The following is a 26,115-nucleotide window of genomic DNA, read 5'->3' as shown; positions in this document are numbered from 1 at the left end:
GGCTCTTATTATTGGGAAACCTACCCAAGTACCCAGTACCCATACCCATTCAGCAGATATTCACCTTCACCGAAGACCGAAGGGAACAAAAGGGACCTCCCACCGTCGAGTCCGTCGGCTATTATACAAAGTCCAAATCTAGGGCTTCTTGTTTTCTTTGTCAGGGGAGAAGAGAGATCGAGAATCAAAAAATCTCCGCCAGTACCCAAACGAATACACAGGGGGAGAGTACAGGGCTTCGTTTAGAGTTTCAATGATGCATTCGATAGACCTCAGATACTCTGATCCAAACTCCTATCGTGAAAGGAGAAGGTAAGGGCTCCTACCCTCCATTCAATATGTCACGTCACAGCTTCTTTGTATTTGTTCTTCCGTGCCTTAAAAATTCAATTTTCCGTCTATTGCAGTGATTTTATGGCGCCACAGCAACCGGCAGCACCGTCTTTGATGAGTGGAGCAGGAGGCGCCGCCCCGCACTTTGGCCGAGGTGGACCCGTTGCTTTCGGAGGACCTCCTGGAGCGTTCGCTGGAGGAAGGGGAGCCGGAGGCTTCGGTGCTCCGGCCCCAACTGGAGCAGGTAATTTTAATGGGATTGCTCCCTTTCAACCAGCCGGTGGGAGAGGGTTTGACATTGGTCGAGGTGGTGGTGGAGGAAGGGGCTTTAGTGCAGGACGAGGAAGTAGTTTTGGCGTTGGCACTGGCGGTAGAGGCGCTACTGCTGGTGGTGGTAGAGGTGGAGGTGGTCGGGGGTTCGGAGGAGATCGTGGTGATAGGACATCCAATGGAGACCGTGGCGGTAGGATGCCCAATGGTGACCGTGGCGGTAGGATGGGAGGGGGACGTGGTGGTGGAAGGGGTCGTGAAGTTGGTCGTGGTGATGCTAGAGGGTTTGACGCGGGTCGCAGGGGAGGTAGAGCCGGTGGAGGCCGTGGTGGTGGTCCAAGAAGTTATGATGGAGGCCGTGGTGGAGGTGGTAGGGGAGGTAAAGACATTGGAAGGTCTAGAGGGGAGTTGGACAACATCGCTCTTCCTAAGCAGGACTTTGGAAACTTGGTCCCTTTTGAGAAGAACTTTTACATAGAGAGCTCTTCTGTGGAGGCAATGACGGAACAGGAAACTGCTATTTACCGCAAGAGGCGCGAGATTACAGTTGAGGGATACGATATACCGAAGCCCATCAGATTATTTCAGGAGGCCAACTTTCCAGGTAATTTTTGTGGGATTACTAAGTTTCATAAACAAATACTACTCCGTCCATTTCATATTTCTCTTCTTCGATTCTCCTAAGCAAACGAGTTTGTGTTAGCTTATTGTTTTTATTTTCTTCAACAGATTACTGTATGGATGCGATAGCTAAATTGGGTTTTGTGGAACCAACACCAATTCAATCTCAAGGGTGGCCAATGGCTTTAAAAGGCAGAGATTTGATTGGTATTGCCGAGACTGGTTCGGGGAAAACGTTGGCGTATCTGCTGCCCGCTTTGGTACATGTTAGTGCACAACCTCGATTGGGTTAGCATCGTATACTCCTTGGAATTTATACAACACTGCCATCTATCTCGCACTCTTGGAATTTATTATTTAACACTTTATTTTTCAGTTCAAGGTGAGGGCCCAATTGTACTGGTTCTAGCACCTACTAGGGAATTGGCTGTTCAAATTCAGGAAGAAGCTGGGAAATTTGGATCACGTTCCAATATCAGAAGCACTTGCATCTACGGTGGTGCCCCCAAGGGACCACAGATTCGTGATCTTAAAAGAGGTCGTTTTGTGGTTGCTCAACTGAAATATTTAATTCCACTCTTTAGACCTTTTAGAAAGCTCTGATTGGTAGATCTCATTGCTGCATTTATTCCAGGAGTTGAGATAGTCATTGCTACACCTGGTAGATTGATTGACATGTTGGAAGCTTGCCATACAAACTTGCGGAGAGTGACATATCTTGTGTTGGATGAGGCTGATCGTATGTTAGACATGGGATTTGAACCACAGATCAGGAAAATTGTTTCCCAAGTATGAATTATTCTTTTTTTGTGCATTTTTATTCATGTCATTACATTACTATATCTCCCAACTCCCAACTAAAGTAAAGAACAAAAAAGAAATTAACTTTCCCTATCTACTAAATTATCTGAGAGAAATTTGTATTTTTGTTTTTGTTTTTTCACCTGCTTCATAGTCTCTTCAGCATATCCAGAACTTATATCTGTTATTCTTAAGGTTCTCAATGAACTTACTCATGTTGACTTACATGCAGCACAGTGATGTATGTAAATGTCAGCCATATGACATGAGCTGTTAAGATTATTAAAAATTGGAACATGACTGTTATTTGTTTGTTAATTTTCTTCATGAAATGTATTCTGGTTGGCATTCCAAACAAGTTGGGTGCATATGCTTGCTGAGAGTGAGGTAATATACATTCTTTTAGTGCTGATGAAGGTCATGCTCAGCCACAGAGTGTCTATCTGGGTAATTGATACCTATAGGAAGATCAACTTACATTTCTTCATTTGTCTGACCATGAGCTTTCTAGTTTCTACTTCTTCTGGCTAGAGGAAATTATTGATGCTACAATTAAGCGATGGTAAATGTAGCATGTAATGATCTCCAGCTTCTAATGTTTATTATATTAATATTACATCTCATTACTATATTTTTCTTTTTAATGTGATCCCTAGTATTTATGTATTCGGATCTCTTTAAATATTGGCCTAAGTGGAAAAAGTTGCTTTACTTGTAGATTCGACCCGATAGACAGACATTGTACTGGAGTGCCACATGGCCAAGAGAAGTTGAGACTTTGGCAAGACAGTTCTTACATAATCCCTACAAGGTACATTATATGCACCCTATTTTTGGTGAATGTGTGCATACACATCCTTGTATACTACCATGCCTAATTGTTCTAAAATTAATTGTCTTTTATAGGTGATCATTGGATCGTCAGATTTGAAAGCCAACCAATCTATAAACCAGGTTGTTGAAGTTATGACAGATTTGGAAAAGTATAAAAGGTGCATTCTGCAACTAAGCTAAATTAAAGTATGGTGTCCTAAATTTTGTTAGTCTTGATATGCTTTTGTGTGTTTTCAGGCTGACCAAGCTGCTGACAGAAATGATGGATGGAAGTCGGGTTCTAATATTCCTGGAGACCAAAAAAGGATGTGACCAGGTCACAAGGCAGCTGAGGATGGATGGATGGCCGGCTCTATCCATCCATGGTGATAAAAACCAGGCTGAAAGGGACTGGGTTCTAGCTGAGTTCAAAAGTGGCAGAAGTCCTATAATGACTGCCACTGATGTTGCGGCACGTGGTCTTGGTAGGATCACTGTGTGTTAGGAGTCTTGTATCTATTTATTTCTTCTATGCTGAATATTGGCGGGTCGGCATTTATCAAAAAAAAAATATTGGCGGGTCGGCGGGCTGCTGTCCAGCTTCCCAAGAATAATTCGTGGTTTGGCGGGGTTGAGGAGGTGCAGCCATTCTATAAGATTGTAAAGATGTTCTTACAATTTCCATCTGGGAGCATCATAGTTGGCTTCACCAAGGGATTTTTTACCTATTGGATTCAGAGAGATTAATGTCCCATAAAAATGCCTCTGCTTGGGTACCTCATAGTTGCAGCTCATGTTACATGGACACAGAGCTAAGGCTCACTGATATGACTATTATGGTTTATAGATTTTCGGGAAGTACAGGTTTCACATGTATGTATCTCATTCATGGGGATGTCAGCATACATTTCTACTTATGCATGCCCAGGGAAAACATTGAAAATCTTTCATCCATATCCATATTTACTGGACGTGTCCAATAAAGGCATTGCACTTACAATTAAAGTGTCTAAGTAACATGGTTGGAAGTTATCACCGCCTATCCACGGTTATGGAGTTGGTTGTTGTGGCAGCCCAGTCGACTCAGACAAGCTTATTCTTTCAATGGAACTGGATGGTGGTTCTGGTCCTTATCCCTGCAGGTCAAAGGTGGGCACATTTACTTGTTGAATGTGTAATCTCGTATGTGATCTGGAGCTAGGGGGTGCAGGGATAAGGGGGTAATAGCAATTTTGCCCTTTTTTGGGAAATTTGCTTTACAGTTATATGCTGCTCTTTGTGAACTAACATTATTTCTAATCCCTGCAGATGTAAAAGATATAAAATGTGTGATCAATTATGATTTCCCATCAAGCCTTGAAGATTATGTTCACAGGATCGGACGAACAGGTCGTGCAGGTGCTAGAGGGAATGCTTTTACTTTCTTTACTCATGCAAATGCAAGGTTTGCCAGAGATCTTATTAAGATCCTACAAGATTGTGGACAGGTCGTTAATCCAGCATTGGCTGCAATGGCCCGGTCAAGTGGTTCACATGGTGGAGGTATGTTTCTAACCATTTTCTCTATTACATGTTTAAGTGATGGGTGGGTATTTGGTTGAATTGAAATGATTTTCATGTATAATTTATTCCTGTGCTTTGACAGGTCCAGGGGGAAACTTCCGCTCAAGGGGACGGGGAGGTGGTGGTTTTAGCAATCGAGCTTTGATTTCTGGATCCAACACTATACCACTTGGTACAAGGAAGCCATGGTAGCGCCTATTCTTCTGCATGGCCCCATATTTTTCTTTTATTGTTGCCTAAAGGCTCGTGTGAGTTCTATTTCTTACGCTTGTTATGTTGGTAGGTCTCAGTATTGACTAGTGGTGTTGAATCTTCGAAATCATTTAAGAATCACACTAACAGTGACAATATACCTGTTTTTAGATGGTAAATCTGCTGCTGTAAAATGTCGATGAAAATAGCAATGAATTCATTTCCTCGATTTTCGAGGGTGTGGATATAGGCTTATGCATGTTTAGCTTTACCAACCATTGTAACCTCTTACTGCAGTTGTGCTTTTCTTATGAGATTTCATACCCCTTGTTAGAACGTCTGCAGAAATGGTCATTTGGGCCCCCACGTCAGCCTCGGGCTAAGCTGGGTTCTGACGTTCTGTCCTCCCGGTACTTCATTGGCTATAGGTACGACTGGTATGTGACATGTCCACTCCCATGATGATAAGGCTTTACTTTTTGATATGTTTAATGCAAATTCTAACAAAATTTTAAGGAAAAAATTTGGCCCATGCCAAGCATTCCATCTGAGTCACTGATCCTGTTCATCATGTATATATAGCTCTAAATCACAAGAGGATAAAAGGTAAATGAGCGTTTGTGGAAAATACATTGGAATTATGGGGTGTTACCCTTTTTTTTTTTGGTATTTCAAAGGCCGTACGCTACAATGGACACATTCCATGATGCTAGAATTTGTTAAAGATTGTTATGGCAAAACCAAGATCCGAAACAATTGGCAAATTGAAAAAACGAAAACAAAAGCAAAAGCAAGGGCAAACAAAGATTTAACGTGGTTCGGTATTGTTCCTCCATCCACATGAGTAGCAGCAGATATCCACCGTAACAGCAAAACAATGGAGTACAAAGGTTGTTCAGCCTCTTACAAGCCTAGCACCTTCTACACTCGACGGACTAGGTCTATATTTTGTCCTAATTAACCACCCAGACCTGACCCATTGATAATCCTAATTAGGGGAATCAGATGGACCAGTTCTACTCCCAATAGAGAAACCAAGCTTACCAGTTTCGACCTTAACATAATTTGAGATGGGCTTTGGGTCAGACTAGACAGCTTATCATTTTCGACCTTACCCTAACATAATTTGAGTTGGGCTTGGGTCAGGCTAGACATAAGTAATCAGAATTGAATTTATTGAATTTCTCAATAACCATCCATTATAGTCTAATTTAAGAATTGAATTTATTGAAAAAACTACTGTAATGGCATGTGTAATAACTAAAAGATAAAGAACACTATATTTATACCTTAAAAAAATAAATATTATATAATTAAATTTAACTTTTATAACTTGCATCAAAACTAAGGCAACTATATGCTTCATATATTGGTAAATCAAAATTCAGGCAAGTATCTATTTTATATATAGAATAAATAACAACTCAACACAAGCTTGTGAAACAAAGGTAATATTTGGTACCGTGACCTTTTATTGAAAAAATGTTTTGTTTGGGATTTATCTTATAAAACAAAAAAAAAAAGTGTTTGATAAACCAAAATTAAGACAAGTATCTTCTTCATATATAGAAGATCAAATTCAAGGCAAGTATCTACTTTATATACAAAGTGAATAACAATCCAATACAATCTTTTGAGCCCAAAGCAATGAAATGTTTTGTATGGAATTTATCTTATAAAACAAAAAAAAAATGTATTCGATAAACCAAAATTATCAAATTCAAGATCAAGGTTCAAAGTATTGACGTGTATTGGCTGATACGTATTATTCTGGGACCCCTTCAATACACCCCTATAGTGGGTGTATAGGTGGTCTGACCGGTTTATGGAGGTGGAAGAGTCCTAAACCGGCCCCTTGAACTGGTTTCAGAATAAAAAATTAAAAAAAAAAGTAAAAAAAACAATATCAATTTGCTCGATACGCCCCTACCGACGTATCGAGTGTATCGATATTTTGAACCTTATTCAAGACAAGTATCTACTTTATATATAGAGTTAATAACAAATGTTTTGTATGAAATTTATCTTGAAAAATAAATTTATCTTGAAAAATAAATTTCATACAAAAAAAATGTTTTGTATGAAATTTATCTTGAAAAATAAATTTATCTTGAAAAATAAATTTCATACAAAAAAAATGTTTTGTATGAAATTTATCTTGAAAAATAAGAAAAATAATTGATAAATATTTTTTGCTATTGTTTAATACTTAGGTGCCCATTAAACACCACACAAGTTGAATAGTAAATAAATGCTTAAGTAGAATAGTAGATAGAGGCGACATTAAAATAAAACTTCCCCAAACATAATTTTCACACAAACTGAAACAAATGTTAATCTTAATGTTTTTGAACCATCATTAACCCAGACAATCAAGACAATAGGACTATTCAACCTAAAAGTTGTTCAAATAACTAATTATGTTTCACCCTTAACCTAGCCCTAGGCCAAAAATGATTGACTTAATTAGAAAACCACTAACCCAATGATTCAACCTGAAAATCATCCAAGCAACTAAATTCATTTCGCCCAGGCCAAAAACTGTTGACTTAGTTAGAAAACCACTAACCCGAATGGTTTATTAAAGACACAGAAGAGATTGTGATGCAGTTGATAGGTTCACTAACTCGTTAGAGTAGAGACCTGGGATCAAATCCCGCTGCCACCAGGGGTTGGGGGTTAAGGGGAAGGGGATGGGCTACCCCCTGTTTTGTAGCCCCATGAAGCAAAAAAAAATAAAAGAAAAGAAAAGATTGTGATGTAGCGGTTCTTAAATCTCAGATCATTAAGACCACACACAAATAAGCGGTTCACCGGTAAATGTCGATCTTTCTCCTCTTCTTCCCTCCTTCCTCCTTTCTTTCCTTTCCCTCTTTTTCTTATTCTTCCCTCCTTCCTCCTTGTCCTCTTTCCTTTCCTTTTTTTCTCCTCGAATCGAATGGTCACAGCGGTTTAGGACTGCAAGTCGGGCAGTAGGTCGGATTTAGGCCAACCTTAGCCCAACCCTAAGTTCTAAACCCCAACCCTAACCCTAATTCAACCTGACCTTCAATCCAACCCTAACTAAATTCCTTCAACCCTAACCCAACCCAACCCAACCTTCTTCCCATCCTTTAAAATCTTATAAAATTTCTTAGTTTTAGATCTTAACTCAATTTTCAATACATATATTGATCCTATATTTCATTAGTATTTGTTTGTTGACGTTATTTTTTTAGTACAAAATTTAGAAAAACAAGTATTAAAAATTACTATAATTTATTATAAGTTATGACTTACGATAGATCTTTCTTGGACGGCAAACAACATAGAAGAGATGAAGAATAAAATTTTCAAAAAACACAAAATAATGTTATTAAAGTTTTAGTCTTTCTGATTAAAATTAAGTGAAGTGATTATCTTAAAAGAAATATATCTTAAAAGAAATACATGATACTATGTGATGGGGGCTATACAAATATCATGCATCTAAACAAATCAATGTATGTTATATATTATATATATAACATGTACTATAGAGTCAAGTTCGGGTTGGGTTGGGTAAAGGGTCAACCCTAACCCAATTCGAAGTAAAGTCGGGTTCATAAATTTCAACCCTAACCCGAACATCAACCGACCCAACCCAGGGTTCGAGCCAACACGGCCCAAGTTGCAGCCAAATTGCAGCCTTATAGCGATTGCATTTGTAGGTTGCTTAATTTATTTAATAAATATTTTACCAAATAACATTTTTAATAAATGGCTATACAAATGATGAACTGACGCCATTTTTCAAATAAAAAACAACAGAACCAAACACCATGCAAGGTTCTAAGTGAAACTGGATGAAACAAGCCTGAGGAAAATTAAAGAAAGAAAAGAAAAAAAAATTGAAATTGGGATAAAATTGGCCAAATCACATATGGAACATTAACTGAGTCATTGGCGCGACTAGCATCGACCGTGCTTAACTTTTACATGAATTTGTCGAATTCAGTGGTGCTCCCATTTGAATTATATATTCCATGAGTTTACACCCTAAATACTGGCTTTTAAACGCTGAGCGGCTGAATGGGTTCTCATGAATCCCATATATGCTGCTGGTTCTACAAATACAAAGGCAAAAGAAAGATGCAATTATATATTTATACGTTACACAAATCTACTGCTAGTGAGAGAAGAGAAAGAAACATGGTAAAAAGTTCAAATTTTCTCAAGTTCCTCTCTTTCTTCCTCCTTTTCTTCTTCTCCACCTCCACCCATATAGGCATAGTTCATGGTTGGCTCCCCGCTCTTACTCTCGACGCTTTCCGGTTTATTTCTCATGCTACCAAATCCTTGGTCCCCGGAAACGGAAGCGAATAAGCCTTCTCCATTCCTTTCCATGAGCAGATGAGCCCCTCTGCCTCGCTCACAACTCACAACTCACAAGCGATGATCGACCGAGCAATTAGCAAAATAGAAAACGAAAACCGATCGATATCGATGTAATTAAAATAGTATAAGAATAAAAGCGGGGTTCCGATCGACGACGCCCATTATTTATTAAATTAGCACTCATCAGTTAGCTCTTGTTCTGGGTAGTCCACATGGAGCCCTGCACATGCATCAGCCATCAGGAGGTGGCTAGCTAGCTCCTTGCATGGCCTCTGATCGGTGTGGATAACTAAAGCCTGACACGGAGCATGGGTAAATGGTAATCACCAACTCCAGGCTGGAGACATTTGGGAATAGGGGTTGTCGATTGGACTGGATTTGGTCCAATCCGATCCAGTCCAATGTAAGTCCATTAAAATTAAGCAGGTCCAATCCAATCCCATGAATAATTTGAACTATTTTGGACGAGTCCAATTTAATGTTTGGATTGTTCAATTTGTTCAAATTCAATTTAATTTAGATTGATTTCAACCCAAACTTCGTCCATTAACACCGGCCAGATATTGGTTTAATCCAACTAAATCCAATATAATTTTATTATGAATGGACCAGATCCAATCCAATCCAATAAATATTTTGAATTGAATTGGTCCGTCCAATCCTTCCAAATTGATTTTGGTCTATTGACACCTTCCCATGCACATTACGGACACTATCCATGTGCATATCGAGAGCTTAATTAATAAAGAACTCATTTGTTCATTCTTCTGAGAACATTTATGGTTGTACCCATTTTCAATTGATTTGTTCGATCTGAAACCGTTGTCATAATTAATAGATGTCAACTGATTTGTTCTAACCAGGTTTAGGAATTAGGATGGGCCGAGGGTCGAAGGAGTGTGTATTCATCTTCACATTTACAAACAGAGAGAAAATAAGAAAGTTGTCTTAAGTCTTAACACTATTGGTTACAGTTGAAGATAAGTTCCAATTAATGAAGTTTTTTGTTTTTGCTCCACAGCGAGGTCCTCCAATCTGTTCCAGAGGGAGAAATGGTTCCAAATTAAAACTAATTATCACAAGATACATATGCTCAACATTTATTAGTAAAAGGTTAGATATATTAATGTTATTAATTAAAATTTCAAGTATAAAAGAAATTAAGCATTCAAACTAAAAGTCTCATTAACACAAAAGCCTCCATGGATGCAGGCTTAATACGTCAAACTATGTTAATTTGTGTATTCTTTCTCTCATAGTTTCCGTTTTAATTTCTCTTCACAACACATTAGTATGATATTCTACAAAAAGTGCATAAAAAAGCTATTAAGAGTTATAAAGAATGGCCTATAATGGAGTTATTGAGTATGACAAAACCAATTCAGATCTCTTGCCAACAAACGCTGCAAGCTCTTTTATATTTTCAAACTCAGAAGGGCTGTCAGGTGGCGGAGTGAATAGCAATGACCTTGGGCTAGGGGTACGACTGGGACTTAGAGGCTCTTTCTTTGTTTCTTTGACTCCAAATACTGTAGAACTTGGTGCAACTCCCTGATGAAAGTCTGTTACTCTACCTATAATGGATGCTTAATTGATCTCCCTTCATAGACGTAATAAGGAAAAAAAAAATCAAAGCTCGAGAGAAAGCAATGAGAGAGAGAGAGATGTTACCTTGGGGTCAAAGAACGTAAGACCTTGAGAGGCTCGTTCATTTGCTTCCTCCTGTTCCTCTCCACAGTTGTGGGTGGGACATGTTTTCGTTCACGACATCGGCTGTTCTCTCTTCAGCCACATTTTCGTCATGTATTTATATACACACCACAGACCACAGTGCGGGAGAATATTCTGGGGAGCTATACTTTTGGACTCCCAGTACTGCCCCACAACCCATTAAATGCTTATGCTGCGCTTTCGTGAATTTTATCTTTTCTCTCTCTTAGGTGAGTCGTGAAAGACGATCTCATTGGAGTTTCTGAGCGCAAATTTTGACAATTTACAATTAGATATTGTGTTCACCCATTGCCTAGTAATTTGATTAATCTCACCCATTGCCTAGTAATTTGATTAATCCCACCCATTGCCTAAGAATGTCTCTCTTCCCGGTGAGAGAATTGGTTCTTCGCCAAAAAGAAAGTTCGCCTAAATTTGGCAATGTAGAGGCAATTGGATAACAACAACAAAGAAAGTGAAAAATACTCGTGAAGGTAATAACTACTAAAATGTACCTAAATGAAAAATCATTATTATTATTTCTTTGTTTTGTTGGACTGAATGGCCTATCGTCTTCGTTGATCTAGCCTTGGTGTGTTGGACAAGCCGTGGCCACTGGATATAGCCACACATCAATGGACTAATTGCTTACACTTTTTGTATAATATGACACACAATATCCCTTTTCTTTTATTATATTGTATTTTATTTTCATATAAATAAAATATTTTTCCTAACAAGTCTTTTACACACTTCTACATATACACATTTGTTGGGCCAAGTCTATCCAATGTTTATGAATGTTAAGAGTAAAGGACTTTGCAAGAGTGGTTGAAAAAAATAAGGCTTTAATCCCCAGTCCAACTAAAAGTAAAGATAAATGGCAGGTCTAAAAGCAAAAGTGATTACCTATATTCAAGGATGTTCCCAGTATACAAATTCCTCGCAGCTATAAATAAGAATGAAGAATTGGGAAATTTGCACAAGTGAAATATATATTTTCTCTCCTACAAACCTACTATATTGGTGCTCCTTCAGACTGTTGAATGGTCCAGGGTCTTGTATCCTGATCCAACAAGTGTCGCGATCCGAGCCTTCAATCGTCATCAGCTCCATGATATTAGGTGTTTTCATGCTTCATTTTCATTCATGGTATCCAACTAGTCATCAATCATCATCCCATTCCCATGGTCATTAGTCATTACCAATATCACCAGGCAAGATTGTTTTTATATCAGCTTGTCCCAATTGGTGCAAGCCTTTAGGCATCCAGGTTCAGGCCATGCTCTTGAAATTGCAAAGCTAATTTCAAGTGGAATCGAATTGGTTGGGATCCGGAGTGTCCAACCCAATACCTGATAAAAAAAATGGATGGTTTCACGTTTCAACCATGGTTTTAAAATCGTTTTTGACCCGGGTAATCAAACTGTCAGCCATCTATTTGGTTCCACTTTGCATCTGGCCCGGAATTTCCAAAAACTGTTAAATCGGACAGCGAACCGCTAAACCGTTCAACCCAAAGAATGTTTTTGGGTCATTTTTTATTTTAATTGTTTTTTTTTAAATACATCAATGGCTGACTATTTGGACTATACAGTCAAACCGTTTGACCAAGACAAAAAAACCAGTGGACAAAGCGATTCAGGTTTCGCATCCATTTTAAAAACAATGGTTTCAATAGGGTTGGTGCTTGGTATCATTAAAAAATGTATTGGTCCTACAGTTCCAAACCTGAATCCAACATGAATTGAAGAGAAAAGCTGTTGCGTTTAAGCTGGGTGGTTTACAAGTCATATCAGAATTACAACTCTGGTAATCTAATTTGCAACCAAATAACCATAGTAATCACAATGCTATTCATTTTGGACGCATCCGATCTTCTACTTACATGTCCGATCTTTGAAAAACAGCGGTCCAAATCTTTTTCCAAATGAGAGAGAGAGAGAGAGAGAGAGAGAGAGAGAGAGAGAGAGAGAGATTGTGCTGAACTCTGCACAAAAGGAGTTATGGAGGCAAACATATTGAACCCCCTCTGTGCAACCACCTTAGCTCTCACCTGTAGGATACCAAGATCATCCTAACTTCTTAGTGCATACATAACATAATTATAGTCCAATACCAAACTGTCTAAGAGGGAAAAAAATCACAGCAGTTGTATCTACTGAAAACAGGAAACCAAATTAAAAGATCACTTGAAGCAGAAGTGTTTATTTCGTGGCATTTGATATTGTAAAACCTGATGTTCTAATTGTTTTGCATAATTGTGAGTTAAGAAACTAAAAGAGCTTCTAATATCAATTTCAATAACCTTAGAATAATTGACAAAGCATCACTAACTTTAGGGTGCTCCTCTCAATAAGTAATCACATTAAATAAATGAAAAAAAAAACTATAAATATTGATAAGGTATAATAGATGAGAAAATAAAACTTTGTATTGGCTTAAAGCCAAACCAAATAGAAATCCTAATCAAATTTTCTCAATATTCCAACAGAAACATGACCTAGGGTTGCCTCCTATAATAAGGGGATGGTTGGCTTCACTTGGCACAAATTTAGCAATGGATCTTGTAGAAGAAGACTATGTGGCGAATAAGTGTCTCATGTACAAGAAGGATGAATGGAAAGAAAGTAACCTAACTTTTCCTAGGGCCCCAATTGAACTAACATTGGAACCTCATTATCATGTAGCTTTTCCTAGTCAACTAGGCTGATTAAGCACAACTGGAAATCCTAAGGAATATTTCCCTTACACTTTGAAGAGAAACATGCTTTAAGGATATATACAGATTTTAAGAATTTATTGGCATTCATATAAACAACATTTTTTTTTTCTTTTGAAAATGTATAAATAACAATTTAATAAAAATTCCTACAACACATATTTTTAGTAGTACAAAAAAATGCAGGAAATATCAAATTGAAACCAAGGCAAATGAAATTTGTTACCCCAAAGGTAATATTACTGAACATGTGAACATGAGGAATTTTAGTGTCATACAGTTCTTAAAAAGAAAATCATATTTGTTCGGTATACAGTGACAACCTTGTATTGTTAACTCCCCCTTCCTTTGTTATTATATATGCTAACAATTTTAACCCACCCACCCCAAAAAAAATCCCTATGTCCTTTCTATTCCCTTATGAATTTCATTTATCTAAGTTGAATGACCACAAGGGCATTGTTATTACTAAAACAATGTATACAAGCCCATAACTTTGGTAGAACATTCCTTGTTCTTTTCTATATTGATACAGCTAGCATGCAGGATTGTAATAACAAAATAGGGCTTTAAACTATAAAAGCTTATACATGAAAGTAGAAATTGAATCAGATGACGAAGAAAATATTGATTGAAGAACTTCAGACATTGGAGATTTTCCAAAGCAAGAATGAAATACATATCTGAATTTGGCATTGATGAATTTGAGATATCAAACACACTTTAAATAAGTAAAAACAGCTGGAAGAAATCAAACTTAAACTAAACTCTGCTGTTAAGAATAGTATACCTCTGAGAGATTTTTCAAAGTTCAGTAATTGCAGCATAAAACCAGGATTAGGGGCTGCTTGTGGCCTTTTACTCTTAACATAATCCAAAGCTTGGGATAGACTCATGTGATGCTTTTTCATCAAATAAGCTACAACAACTGTGACACTACAAGAAAAACACAAGAAAATCATTATCTAACTAAAGTTAAAACCTACAACAACATGTAATGTAAACTATCAGTTACCAGAAAAGAATTTTAAAAATTCACTTTAGTCTTTTTAGTGAGATAACATACATATCTGTAGTCTTTTCTACTTGATTTCAGATGTTGAATATCTGTACTCAAATAAGGGATATCAAGGATTATATCAAGCTAGGACTTATTTTACTGACAGAAAATAAGTTTAACATGATTGGCCATTAAACTTTCAGTAACCAGGGAAGTTATCTGTAAGTTCCAAGTTAAGAAGTTATCCTGTGATGTGGATGGAATCATGAAAATGACTGGTTACAGAGAAATTTTAAGAAATAAACAGAAATGTTAAGAAAAAACCAAGACTTACACATGCATTAGGGCAAATGTTTCAATGTTTAAATAACTTAAAAAAAAAAAGCAATGCATACATATCTTCAGCTACCTATAAGAACAGCACTCATGTTTATTGACAAGTCACTAATACACAAGATATAATTAAAAGGTCCAAAAGTGAATAGCCAAGATACAAGAACTTGGAATAAATATTCAATATTATGGTAGAGACAGAAAATGATATGAGAAGTTGCCAACTTAATTACAACGCCTTTCCAATATAAATATTATTGAATATAATAGCTGAAAAATATATGCTTTAAATGTTGCATGCATTGATTGTATGAAATACATTTTTGCCCCTTCTAAAAATTATAATAGCATCTTCAATTTTTTAATTCTATAAGATGTATGATATCTATTAGAAATTTAATGATATCCACAAAATAGTAACATAAAAATAGCACATCTAGTAAATCAATGCAAATAAATAAATGAATACATAAATAAAAGAATTAACTTATATTCATGAATAACAACTTAACTGAAGAATTTTTTTGAAATGGAAGAAGATACAGGCTAAGTCCTTTCGTACAGTATGGAGGACAAGAAATACAACCTGGTTGACTGGAAATCAGCATACACATCAAGGGAGAAGGTAGAATTGGTTTAAGATGTATTGAAATTATGAACAAGGACCTTCTAAAGTAAGTGGCTCTGAAAAGTAGGAAGAGGAATGTAGCATGTGGCAGAGGATTAGAACAAACAAATATGGACCTATCAACCTCATGGTAAGTTACAAGTTCCTATGGAGTTTGCATGTTTAAAGAACTTAAAAAGTGATAAAAGACTCCAAAACCCTTGTAAAAAGTTTGGCATAATGTGTGGTGTAGACAAAGACCCTCTCAGATTCCCTTCCACTCTTTCATTTAGGTATGAACAATTCAGCAGCCATGCTTAGAATTCCCATGAGTATGTTAAGAAAGAATATTAATGAGTGCGAGGTTGGATCGATAATGGACTTGCTCATCTTAGTTAGATCATCCTCTCCATTTAAAAGAATGAAAAATAGTCATGGATGATAGAGACAAGTAGGGGCGTTCACAGTTTGATTAACCAAACTGTGGGCTATTTTTTGAAACCAAACCAGTACTACTGGTTTTTGAAAGTCCCTTAACCAAAACTGAACCAAATCAAATGGTTGACCAGTTTTGGTTTTTGACTGGTTTGGTTCTTTGGTTTTTCGGTTTATAATATATATATATTATAAATAAATATAAATATATATAATATATTGTATTGTAATGTGTATATTTATAATATATTATATTTTAAATATTACAGATATATAATATATACTGGTCAGTTTCGTTAACAACCGGTTTTTTAGGTTAACCGAAAACTGAACCAGTCCTATTTTTCAAAAGTACAGAACTTCAGTTAATCACATTTTCCAGTTCGGTTTTTTATGAGTACCCCTAGAGACAAGAGGTACCCTCTAGTTAAAATGACGTGTGCTTTCCCTCACGTAGGTATTAAAGGATTAATTCCTAGAAAGGATTAATTAAATATGATCTTAACGATTAATCATCTCATTTCCAATAACTTTCCAGCCAAGATGGAGTTTGAGTGGGTGAAGAGATGCCCCTCCACCTGCTTTTAAGACTATATTTTGTTATAATGATGAGTCTCACTATTTGGGTGCCTTCGATGCAATTCAGGTCTTCCCAAGCCTGGTATAGTTTAACTGGAGAAGGGTGCGCTCTCTGAAAATTCTTTTTGTTGTATGCTGATCAATCTAATAAGTAGAGCCATGATAATTTTAAGAACAATAGTTGCATGGAAAACATCATGGAATAAGCCTTTAGCGTGCTAATGTTCAGTTGTCCATATGTTCATTATTGATCAAAATAAAAATTATTATCGTCTTCTAATTCTTATACCAACTAAACAGGGTTGGCTACACGAATCCTGTTTCACTAGGCCAGGTTATGTGAAGCTGAACTTTGTTGGCTGCTGCTTAGGAAATCCCACAAGTGGTTATTGTTTGGGTAAATGGAAGTTATTTAAAAAATGGCCCATTCAAAAAACAAGTTCAACTTTTATTATATACTAAATACGAACATTATATATATAATACTAAAAATATCTTATACACAATACAAAATAAAAGAAAAAGGAAATTTAGATAGGAAATTTTTCATACATATTACTTCAGGTTATAGAGTCAGTTTGATGTAGTTTCTTCTTTCTTTGACAAGTAATGGTTCAACTTAGTTTCCTTTTTGCTTATATCAAGGTATAGCAGTTGGATTTACAAAACTGCTCTTTTAAGTGCACAAATTTGCTCGTTTGGATTTTAACCTTCTTCAAATCTTTAGTCCCACAATAGTTGGTGAGTTGAAACTATTTATATTTTTAGTTTTTTATGGCCCCAGTTGGGATATGCTTAGGAGAGTTTGGCATCCAAAAGAAAAACTTATAATAAATCCATCTGGAGAGACTCTTGAGTGTGATGAGGAGATCTGTCGATCAAACACTGAAGAATTTTAGGAGAACCTGAAAGAAGATCTCCAAATGAAATCATCCCAATCAAAACTAGGGCTCTAAAATTTCTCATCATTCAGAAGCCCCAAAGTGCCAAGCATATACAAGATTCAGGGTTTATCATTCCAGAGAAATAATATCCAAATGCCACTGTTACTCATAAAAAATAAGTAAATGTACAAATAAATAATATCCAAGTGCCCAACCTAAACCACTTTCTTGACAATGCATACATGCACTTCCAGTGTTAAGTTTTTCTCTTTGGTAAACCTTCATCCATATCATGCATAGATAACCATATGACTAGTAGTGCAAATTCCTCTGGTCCTAGGTTGCAATGGTATTTTGATAGATAATTGGGAGATTTCTATTTGTAAAATGGTGTAACATTGAAAAATCATGAATAAAATTGAAAATTCAGTTTTCTGAATTCGTTCCAACCTTTTTGTCTTGGAATCTCAGATACAAAGTGGGTCGAATAGCTAGTCATCTATATAAAAAAGTTTACTCCTCTTGCTTTATATGTTCACTACTAACTTGTTATCATCTTCCTCTATTATCTCCCCTTTTCCTCGTTTTTGCTAATGTCTGAAAGCAGTCTTCTTGTATGGTGTTAGCAGTGAATGGATAATTTAGTCACCTCCTACACATGCATGTGGTTGTAAGTGGTAATTGTTTCATGTGAAAAGGCTTATCAAACTGAGTTGCATCACAATTGATCCAGTATAGGATAAATTCTGGCATTCTCATTACCATTGTTGTAAGGAAATAAAGCAGACAGAAAAATAATAATTCACCTTCTAGATCTCCCCATAAAACAATGAATGAGCACACCTCCACCCACCCTTTTTGCCTCGTCAATGAACTTGAAACACTCATCAAAATGTTGCACTATATCCATATCTTCTTTATCAGCCACTACAAAAGATTACAGAGAGCAAATTAAGACTTTATAATGTTCCACCGCATACTTATAATGAGAGAAAAAGTACAAGCACATAAGCGATCCACCTGAAAAGAAAAATGGAACCAACTCAAAAGAAAATTTAACTAATAAGACAAAATAAGTTCATTGTAATGCACTCATTGACAAAACATGGGAACCCTCATCTCCTGTGGAGGATCTAAAGCTTTTATGATTTCAATAAAATTTACTTTTCATTCTTTAAAAAAAAAAAGGTCTGAGGATGGCATGTCGGATACTAATATAACAAAATGTGCATAAAAAAGGGATTTGAAGTAAGTCTTCTAAACAGCATGTCTAGGCTAATATAATTTAGTAAATTGGGAAGAAGATAAAATACTTGGACATGAAAGATAGATTAATGTCATGCCAGATCCTTCCATATGGTAAATTCTTTTTTATGAGTCTTCCATATTGTAAATGATCATTCAGGATTTAAAATTTTTTCATCATTGTGAATCTTTGTGCTTTCTTTTCCCCGATTTATAGAAAAATATTTAAATGAAAAATTGTATACAGAAGGTATACAAGCTAAAAAGAAGAGCACAAAAAAGAAGAATGAGATAAATCCACGAGCCAAACTGTCAAGTACGCCTACATGAAAGATCCTTTATTCAAAAAGCCAGAACACCTTCAAAATCTCTTTCACAAGATCAAAGAACTATCCAACCAAAAGGCGGCTCCACCAATCGTAGAAAGACCAAAACTCCAGGCCACCACACTATTTAGCAAAAGCTTCTCCTCATCTACTGACTGCCCCATAATCTTGTTGCACCCCTTTCCCTACCCTACCTCTTGTTTTAAGGGGCCCAAATTATTTCTACAATGACACCACTACAAAAACCTTTTTTTTTTCAAAAAAAGGTGTGCTTATTGCCACTGGATTATGGATACTGATAGTATTTCAAGCAACATGCTTGATGCATGTCAATAAGCAAACCTTGAAATATTAAACATATGGAATCATAACAGAATGAGAAATATGGAACCATGATTGTGTACAAAGTAATGGTTAGCTAAGAAGAATGAGATCACATTTTTCTTTTGAGGACAATAATTAAATTTGACCTTCTCCTCTAGGTAATGAATTGGTCCTCCATTGACCACTACATTATAAATACTCCTAGTATGGAGCAACAAAGCATTTATGAGTTGAGTTTGAGCTTCATCAAGCACTTGTGACCTCCTGGTAGCAAGAAGGGAAAATAGTGCTTTGGTCTCCTTGAGAATTGAGTTAGTCTTCTCAATGGGTTGATTGAGCCCCCATATATATTTGAATCCATGTTACCTGGATACATAAAGGACATGGCTGGATACGGTATTGGAAACACAATTGAAGTATCTGGATGACATGTCACCCTTGTACAGATATCTGGGATCATAAATTTGAACTGAGGGAGTCCTCATCCCTCAGTTAAGTGGTTTCCCTAGTTATCTCTTTGCTTCTTGTTTTTGTCTTCTTTATTTTAGCATTGCATTATATGAATTATCAATGAAAATTTCTCTCTTTGTTTCCCATTTGGTTGTACTCGTGTTAGTTTATTTTGTCATGCATCAATGCTCAAAACCAAGGAATGTATCAATTGAATAGGAACTAGATCTGAAGAATAATAGGTCAAACTCAAAAGGAATAAAGTCTCTAGAGTTTTATAATGGAGGTAATCCAGTAGATGAGAGGTTCCTATTTTTTCACATCAATCATAATTGATCAGCAAGAATATTCTGGTCCAAATAAACAAAATATATATATACATATATATCCATGAGGGATCAAAATTTCATGAAACTTGCCTACCTTCAACTGTCTTACACATGAAATCACTTGTAGGTAATAGAGAGCTCTGCGCTGGTAAGTTGGCAACAGTTAAGATGTGAGTGACATTCAAACCTTTCAACACATTCTTGTTAGATGCAGCTCCAAGAGATCCCAAGAAGAGGCCCTGAGATAATTCAAAAGAAAAAATAAGAGGTTCACCATTCATTATAAATAAAACCAATCTGAACAAGACTAATGCAACAGTTAACAGAGAATTCAAAGAACTGAGAAATGAACAATACTATCCAAGTTAAATTAAGTCAGAAGTGACTAGACGGGATATCTATAGCAGTTCTAGCAGCCAAATGGAAATATTTCTAACTTAGAGATGGTGACATGAGCACTACTCATCTTATACATGTCACTGTAAAGATTATATGTATATTACTGCAATTACCTGTTACCTATCAAAACATACTACATACCTCTTCAATTCTGCATGGAACAGTGTCATCCTTTACACATTTTACTGCACACACTAATCGAGCAAGTGCTGATATTTGATTTCTATAAACTTGTTCAAAATGATCCATTGCTAGTATTAAAAAATCTTCCTTCCGTTAACATAAGCACAAAGGCCTCAGGAATTGCATGCTGCTACCATGACCTAACTTAGAACTTGTCAATATCAGTTAGCATGATAAAGTAGAACCAAACTGCAACATACAAATACATGTTATAGGAACGATAAGTAATATTAACTTTCAATTTCATTTTCTTACGACGTGCAGCAGCTTTGTCAAAATACTTGGTTTGCATGTTCCAATGACTGTTTGTTGGAAACCGATAAAAGAAACAACGGGACAAAAAAGGATGGCATACAATTTACAAGTAGTATTAACAACCAGAACTATAACCCACAGTTGAAACTGGAGATTATTTGTAGAACTAGAAAACTGCAAATCAAGTACTAAATTCATTGGTCTAATACAAAATAACTAGCTGAATTCACAACTGGAATCACTTGCACTCAAATAAATGAGTTAGATTGTCTAGTTATCCTAGCTGCATGTTTTTGCATTACTCGAATACTTGTTATTTCTCTTCACTCGAGTCAAATTAACAGCTCTGATCTTCTTAGTTCTTATTTCTTATATATATTGCCTACCAAGAAAGGAAAGGAGCCTTAAACAACTGACAATGCTCTAACTATAATTACTATATATAGAAATATATGATATACATATATGTAATCAGTAGGATCTTGCAATTTCTAATGGCTCTATACTGAAATTCCAATGGAGCATTTTCATACTTACAGTGGATCATAGTGATGAATTACACACACACACACACAAAATGCCAGCACTTTTGGGGACATTAAACACAGCAAATTGTGTAAAAAAAGTATTATATCATGCACAATTGAATGAAGGTGCAATTTCTTTGTCATACGATTGATTTAGTGTATAATACAATTGAATGAAGGTGCAGCTACTCAATTTATCCTTGAAAGTATTGTCTTTATTTACATTAACCAACATCTCCTTGCTATACTGAGAACTAACATCCTCAGGGTAAAAGGATCTTCAATGTAATAATTATCTCGTGCGCAATTTTAATTTCAAGACTATCTATTCCCTTAATTTATTAGCTCCAACTTTTTTTTATCAATATTAAGTGCTTTTAAGGATGAAAATAAGTATATTGCTCGCATGGTTTCCTGAGAATTGGGGGTCTTTCATAGGATTTGGGTCAAAGAGGGATTAAGGAATAATTAGTCGAATGATATTTCGAGTCTTTTGAATGATCTAAGGGATACTTTCTTTTGCTCTAATGAAGAGAGAGAAAAATTCAGAGTCCGAATGCAAGGCGTTTTTTCTCGTATGAGTTCTTTTTCAAATTATTTTACTAGTTGAATCCATCATCTCTCAAGTATTTCTTGTCTGTCACCATACGAGTTGGTCTTCACCTCCAAAAGTTAAAGCTTATTGTTGAGAGGCTGCAATAGAGATGATCATACAGGAGATGGTTCAAAGGAGGTGGAAATCATGGCATCATCCCTCATATGTGCATCCTTTGCCTTTAGAGTAGGGGGGACTAATCACCCTCTTTTATCTTGTCAGTATGCATGCCTCTCGGGTATGGAATCACTTATTTCTTTATGGAGTCTCTTGCACACCCCCATCAAGGGTCACTGACCTGTTTTCAAATCAATCGTTTGTCGAGTTCATGCCAGCAACTTTGATAATTGAAATCAATGGAATGATGTTCTTAACTGGTTCTAAAACGGCATGATCCCCACCTATCTACTTCTTTTTTTCTCTGTAGGAAAATAATTTGCAATCTATGTGCCATAAAGGGGGGAAATAGCTAAGAAAAAAGAAAACAATTCATGCAGGAAAGGATCTGGTGAGCCAATTAATGATGAACAAGAAGACACGCTTCCATAATTATAACATATTTGTCAAAAAAAACAATAGATGGAGCGCTTCATAGTTTTAACTGACCTAACTCGCTTGTCCCCATGGAAGATGGTATCTCATCATCGGCAGACCCTTGGTTTCGTGAGAATCAGTCGGCCTCTGCGTGATAACTGGAAAGCGGTAAAGCATCAGGATGCCAAGGCATTTTTATTCACAATTCAAATGCAAAATAGTATGAAGTGCCTCGACTCTCAATTAGCATAGGCTAAAGTTGCAATGGTAACCAATTCGACGAGGAAGCTCCCGGCCGATCACCCCATAGTTGACATGGTCATCATCCGGTGTCCCTCCAAAATTGGAGGCGCAGGTCAAAGTCAAACCCGAAGAACTACAACCTTCCAACCTCTGACGTAGGAGTTCACAGCACATCCCAACCGTCTATTGGAAACATCTCCCATCATCTCTCTTACTTGTGATGAGATATTCATGTTCCCAATACACGGTTGTGATGTGCTGTGAAGCGTTGTGGGGGCGCCTCCTTGCGGGGGCAAATTCCTCAGTCCCGATGCGTAGTATTTATTGAAATCAAATGCTAATGTCACACTTTAATGAGTATTAATCTGAGGTGAAAAATAAAAAATGTTTAAAATAAAATCCAACCAAATGTGGGTTTTGTAAATATGGAATAAACGGCCTCACTTGAGATTCAATACGAGGATTTTGTAACAATGGTCATCAAAGTCCTCCTCATATAGGCATCGCAACAGTGTGGGTTTGGTAAATTCCATATCTTATCACATGGGCACCTCATAGGCATATCCACCGTACATTGGGAACATCTACCTTGAATAATAACTTATAAGTACAGGAGATGTTTCTAAATGCATGGTAGGATGTGTGTGTAAGCTGGGACGAAGCTAGGATTTTTTATTGGTGGGGGCCAAAAAATAAGAAACATGGTTAGGAGGGGCAAAATATATATGAGATTTAAATGGCTACTATAGAAAATTTCAAGGCATAGGGGGCCATTGCTCCACTCTGCCACCCCTGGTTCCACCCCTATGTGTGAGGTTGATGTGAGGCGTCCTATGTGAGGAGCAGATCCGGTCTCATCTTATCAAAATTGGATCTCCTACTTATAAGATCTACCTAGAGGTAGGGGTGGCCACGAGCCGAGCTCAAACTTACAAGTTTTTTACTCAAGCTAAACTTGAGTTCAAGGTTCTAGCTCAAACCGGGCTCAAGTTCGAGCCTTGTACTACCTTGACGAGCGTACTATTTGGCTCGGCTCAAATCCACCCCTACTCAGAGGACACTAAAGCTTGTATTGAAAACGTATGAATTCACATATACTCCCCACAAAGGGTGCCCCATAGCATATTTCAATAATGTATTGGGAACATATCTTATTGACAGCTTCAGGAAATGTTCCTAGCGCATGTTGAGATGTGCATGTGGGGCATTTGTCTCCATGTTGCAGGGCATCAGTTCAACTGGCCAGGTTGAACGATTCAGATCATGCTACATCAGCAAATATATGTATTAAGTATATATATTTATATATATATATATATAATATAAATATGTTATATGTATTATTTTATATTTAATATATATTTTTAATTCAGTTTTATTTTTTTTATTTATAAAAATGTTAAAAATGGTATTTTGAGGCAAAAAAAGAAAAGGTTTTTTCGCGAAAATTTGCGAGGCAAAGGATGAATTTGTCGGTTGCACATGTGTTCTTTAGGCACGAGTCAAAGACGCGTGGCACTCCTCTCCTAAGCTGTGAGGACGGTGTAAGGAGCAGATATGGACTCTTTTTTTGGACCGATTTCCATATGAGTCATGATCAACGGGTGGGGCTTAAATAAAGGAGCGGAGAGGGGAGGCTTGCCACTTGACTTAACGGGATGACCAGTGGGGAAAGGGATGGATGAGAGAGAGTTAAAGGAGAGCGTAAGGGGGAAGGGAGGAAGTGGAGGGTAGGTGACAATGGCATTATTCCTTGTACACTCAATATACAAAAAAAAATGAAGACAATAATTATATATCTATATTATCCATAAAAGTATGAAAGATCACTTTTCTCCGTTTTCAAATTCCTTTCATTAAGTCCCATATTTAAAGTATTAACACTCATTAACATCTATAGAATCCTATTATTAGCTAGAATATCCCTTATTTTTGAATTTGATCCCTTTCTGAGGCACAAAATGTAATTTGAAATATTACATTTCTACTCATTCAATTTCCTCTCATCAAGTTTTATATTAGACTATTAGCTTCTATTATGTTATTAAATCTTATATTTAAGATATTATTTTTTCACAAGAAAATAAATAAATAATTTATATCAATTGGATCTACATCAAATACTTTTGACATATAAAATACATGTTTTTTTTTAAATCTACTAAAAGGTGGAACTATTTTTCCATCACGGTGACAAAGTAAGCAATTCAACCATCTGGGTCAAGTGGGTTAATCCATGATGTCATAATTAAATAAAAACTTTTTAAATGTAGATAAATAACATATAAAAAAAACTGGGCACATCTCTAATGTTTTATATATTAATCATATCAAAGAAAAATAGGTGTGATAAATAATAGTTACTTTATTGATGTTGGAAATAAGATATAAATTTTAAAATCAACCCAAAACTGAAATTGTTTTCTTGGTGGTGGGTCAAAAATTCAACATTTTTTTGGGTCATATGTGTCAACTATTGATTTTATAATCAAATAGTAAAAATAAAAAAAAATAAAAAATATGAAAATGATAGAAAACTTTGTAGAAAACATGTGGACAAGACTTCAGCATTTTATATTAGTCATATTAAAAATTAAGCAAGATAAACAGGAACTGTATTTAATTTGTTATTGATGATATAAATACAAAATTTAAAACTAACCCAAAGGTGGAATTTTTTTCCTATTTGGTGGTGGACCAATTCAACATTTCAAGCCAATGTGTCAACTCATTAACTTATAATAAAATAATATAATTTTTAGAAACATAAAAAGATGCAAAAAATATAAATTATATAGAAAGAACCATAACAAACATGACAAATAAGAGTAATTTTTATAGACATAGAAATACAAAAAAATTGTAGAAAATTTTAAAAGCATATTATATATTATCATCGTCACAAAATTTGTCACATACAAAACATGTACACATATACTAGTATTGTTAAAGTTGGTTTGAATGACAATTTTTTAACAATGAGTAATTTCTCACAACTATTTTCAATATATAATATATTTATTATATATAATATACTATGATATATTTTTTTACTTTATTTATTCAGAAATTCTTTTAATGCCATTCGATATCCAACCACAGTTCAAATTAAATTGGTTTGAATCGGATATAAACAAGGTGATTAAGGGCCTATTCGTTTGCTTTGACATGACATATAAAAGTGCAATAATTACATTAAGAGGTTGTGAAATTTTCTTTCCTCTAAACTCTAAGGCCATGTTTTGTTTGAAGGAAAAGATAGGGAAAGGAAAGGAAAAGCAGGGAAGTCTATACAAGGTTTGTAAAGGTTTTCCTACATTTACTTTCATTTCTCTACCTTTTCCTTCAAACCAAACACTGCATAAATGTAGAGAATATTGTTATGAATTATGAATTATGAAAATTGTCAATGTTCATTTTAACTCCATGTATGAGAATTTTTGTTTCTCCATGTAATGCAATAACAAATAATAATAAAAATTATTA

The 26,115-nt window shown here is 35.9% G+C and overlaps 2 protein-coding genes across 7 annotated transcripts; one reads left to right on the top strand and one right to left on the bottom strand.

Moving 5' to 3' along the window:
• Positions 1-4,840, top strand: LOC148862712 (DEAD-box ATP-dependent RNA helicase 20-like). Of its 3 annotated transcripts, none has more exons than XR_016109906.1 (10): positions 1-312; positions 408-1,207; positions 1,333-1,512; positions 1,601-1,762; positions 1,859-2,013; positions 2,744-2,836; positions 2,932-3,017; positions 3,097-3,987; positions 4,147-4,380; positions 4,484-4,840. XR_016109906.1 is itself a non-coding variant. In XM_088978030.1 (10 exons), the coding sequence occupies exons 1-10, from the start codon at positions 254-256 to the stop codon at positions 4,591-4,593; spliced, it is 2,106 nt and encodes a 701-aa protein (XP_088834156.1). In that variant the 5' UTR covers positions 1-253; the 3' UTR covers positions 4,594-4,840. The 3 variants fall into 3 exon arrangements, 1 of the variants encoding a protein (XP_088834156.1); XR_016109907.1 differs by having other exon boundaries at positions 3,097-4,058; XM_088978030.1 differs by having other exon boundaries at positions 3,097-3,323.
• A 7,542-nt stretch (positions 4,841-12,382) lies between these two features.
• LOC148862711 (dual specificity protein phosphatase 1-like) lies at positions 12,383-22,952 on the bottom strand. 4 transcript variants are annotated; one of them, XM_088977434.1, is made up of 6 exons: positions 22,459-22,952; positions 20,434-20,602; positions 19,988-20,132; positions 18,026-18,146; positions 14,172-14,317; positions 12,383-12,715 (listed from the first exon to the last, which is right to left on the bottom strand). In XM_088977434.1, the coding sequence occupies exons 2-6, from the start codon at positions 20,539-20,541 to the stop codon at positions 12,705-12,707; spliced, it is 531 nt and encodes a 176-aa protein (XP_088833560.1). In that variant the 5' UTR covers positions 20,542-20,602; positions 22,459-22,952; the 3' UTR covers positions 12,383-12,704. The 4 variants fall into 4 exon arrangements, with proteins under 4 accessions (XP_088833560.1, XP_088833558.1, XP_088833561.1 ...); XM_088977432.1 differs by having other exon boundaries at positions 20,434-20,615; positions 22,459-22,763; XM_088977435.1 differs by having other exon boundaries at positions 20,434-20,605; positions 22,459-22,756.
• Between the last annotated feature and the right edge of the window lie 3,163 nt (positions 22,953-26,115).

The sequence above is a fragment of the Nelumbo lutea genome, chromosome 3 (assembly GCF_056320005.1).
Source record: "Nelumbo lutea isolate HS-2025 chromosome 3, American lotus-T2T, whole genome shotgun sequence".
NCBI lineage: Eukaryota > Viridiplantae > Streptophyta > Magnoliopsida > Proteales > Nelumbonaceae > Nelumbo > Nelumbo lutea.
Note: the sequence above shows the minus strand (reverse complement) of the source record. Positions and strands in the feature narration are given on the sequence as shown.

What these genes read in the sequence shown, in the direction of transcription:
- LOC148862712 (XM_088978030.1), top strand. Translation starts at nt 254, where the DNA reads ATGATGCATTCGATAGACCTCAGATACTCTGATCCAAACTCCTATCGT. An exon ending in TCAGGAAAATTGTTTCCCAA is followed by an intron (nt 2,014 to 2,743) that starts GTATGAATTATT and finishes CTTTACTTGTAG; the next exon opens with ATTCGACCCGATAGACAGAC. An exon ending in TGTTGCGGCACGTGGTCTTG is followed by an intron (nt 3,324 to 4,146) that starts GTAGGATCACTG and finishes TAATCCCTGCAG; the next exon opens with ATGTAAAAGATATAAAATGT.
- LOC148862711 (XM_088977434.1), bottom strand. Translation starts at nt 20,541, where the DNA reads ATGGATCATTTTGAACAAGTTTATAGAAATCAAATATCAGCACTTGCT. An exon ending in TTCCATGCAGAATTGAAGAG is followed by an intron (nt 20,133 to 20,433) that starts GTATGTAGTATG and finishes GAATTATCTCAG; the next exon opens with GGCCTCTTCTTGGGATCTCT. An exon ending in CATGTGTAAGACAGTTGAAG is followed by an intron (nt 18,147 to 19,987) that starts GTAGGCAAGTTT and finishes AATCTTTTGTAG; the next exon opens with TGGCTGATAAAGAAGATATG.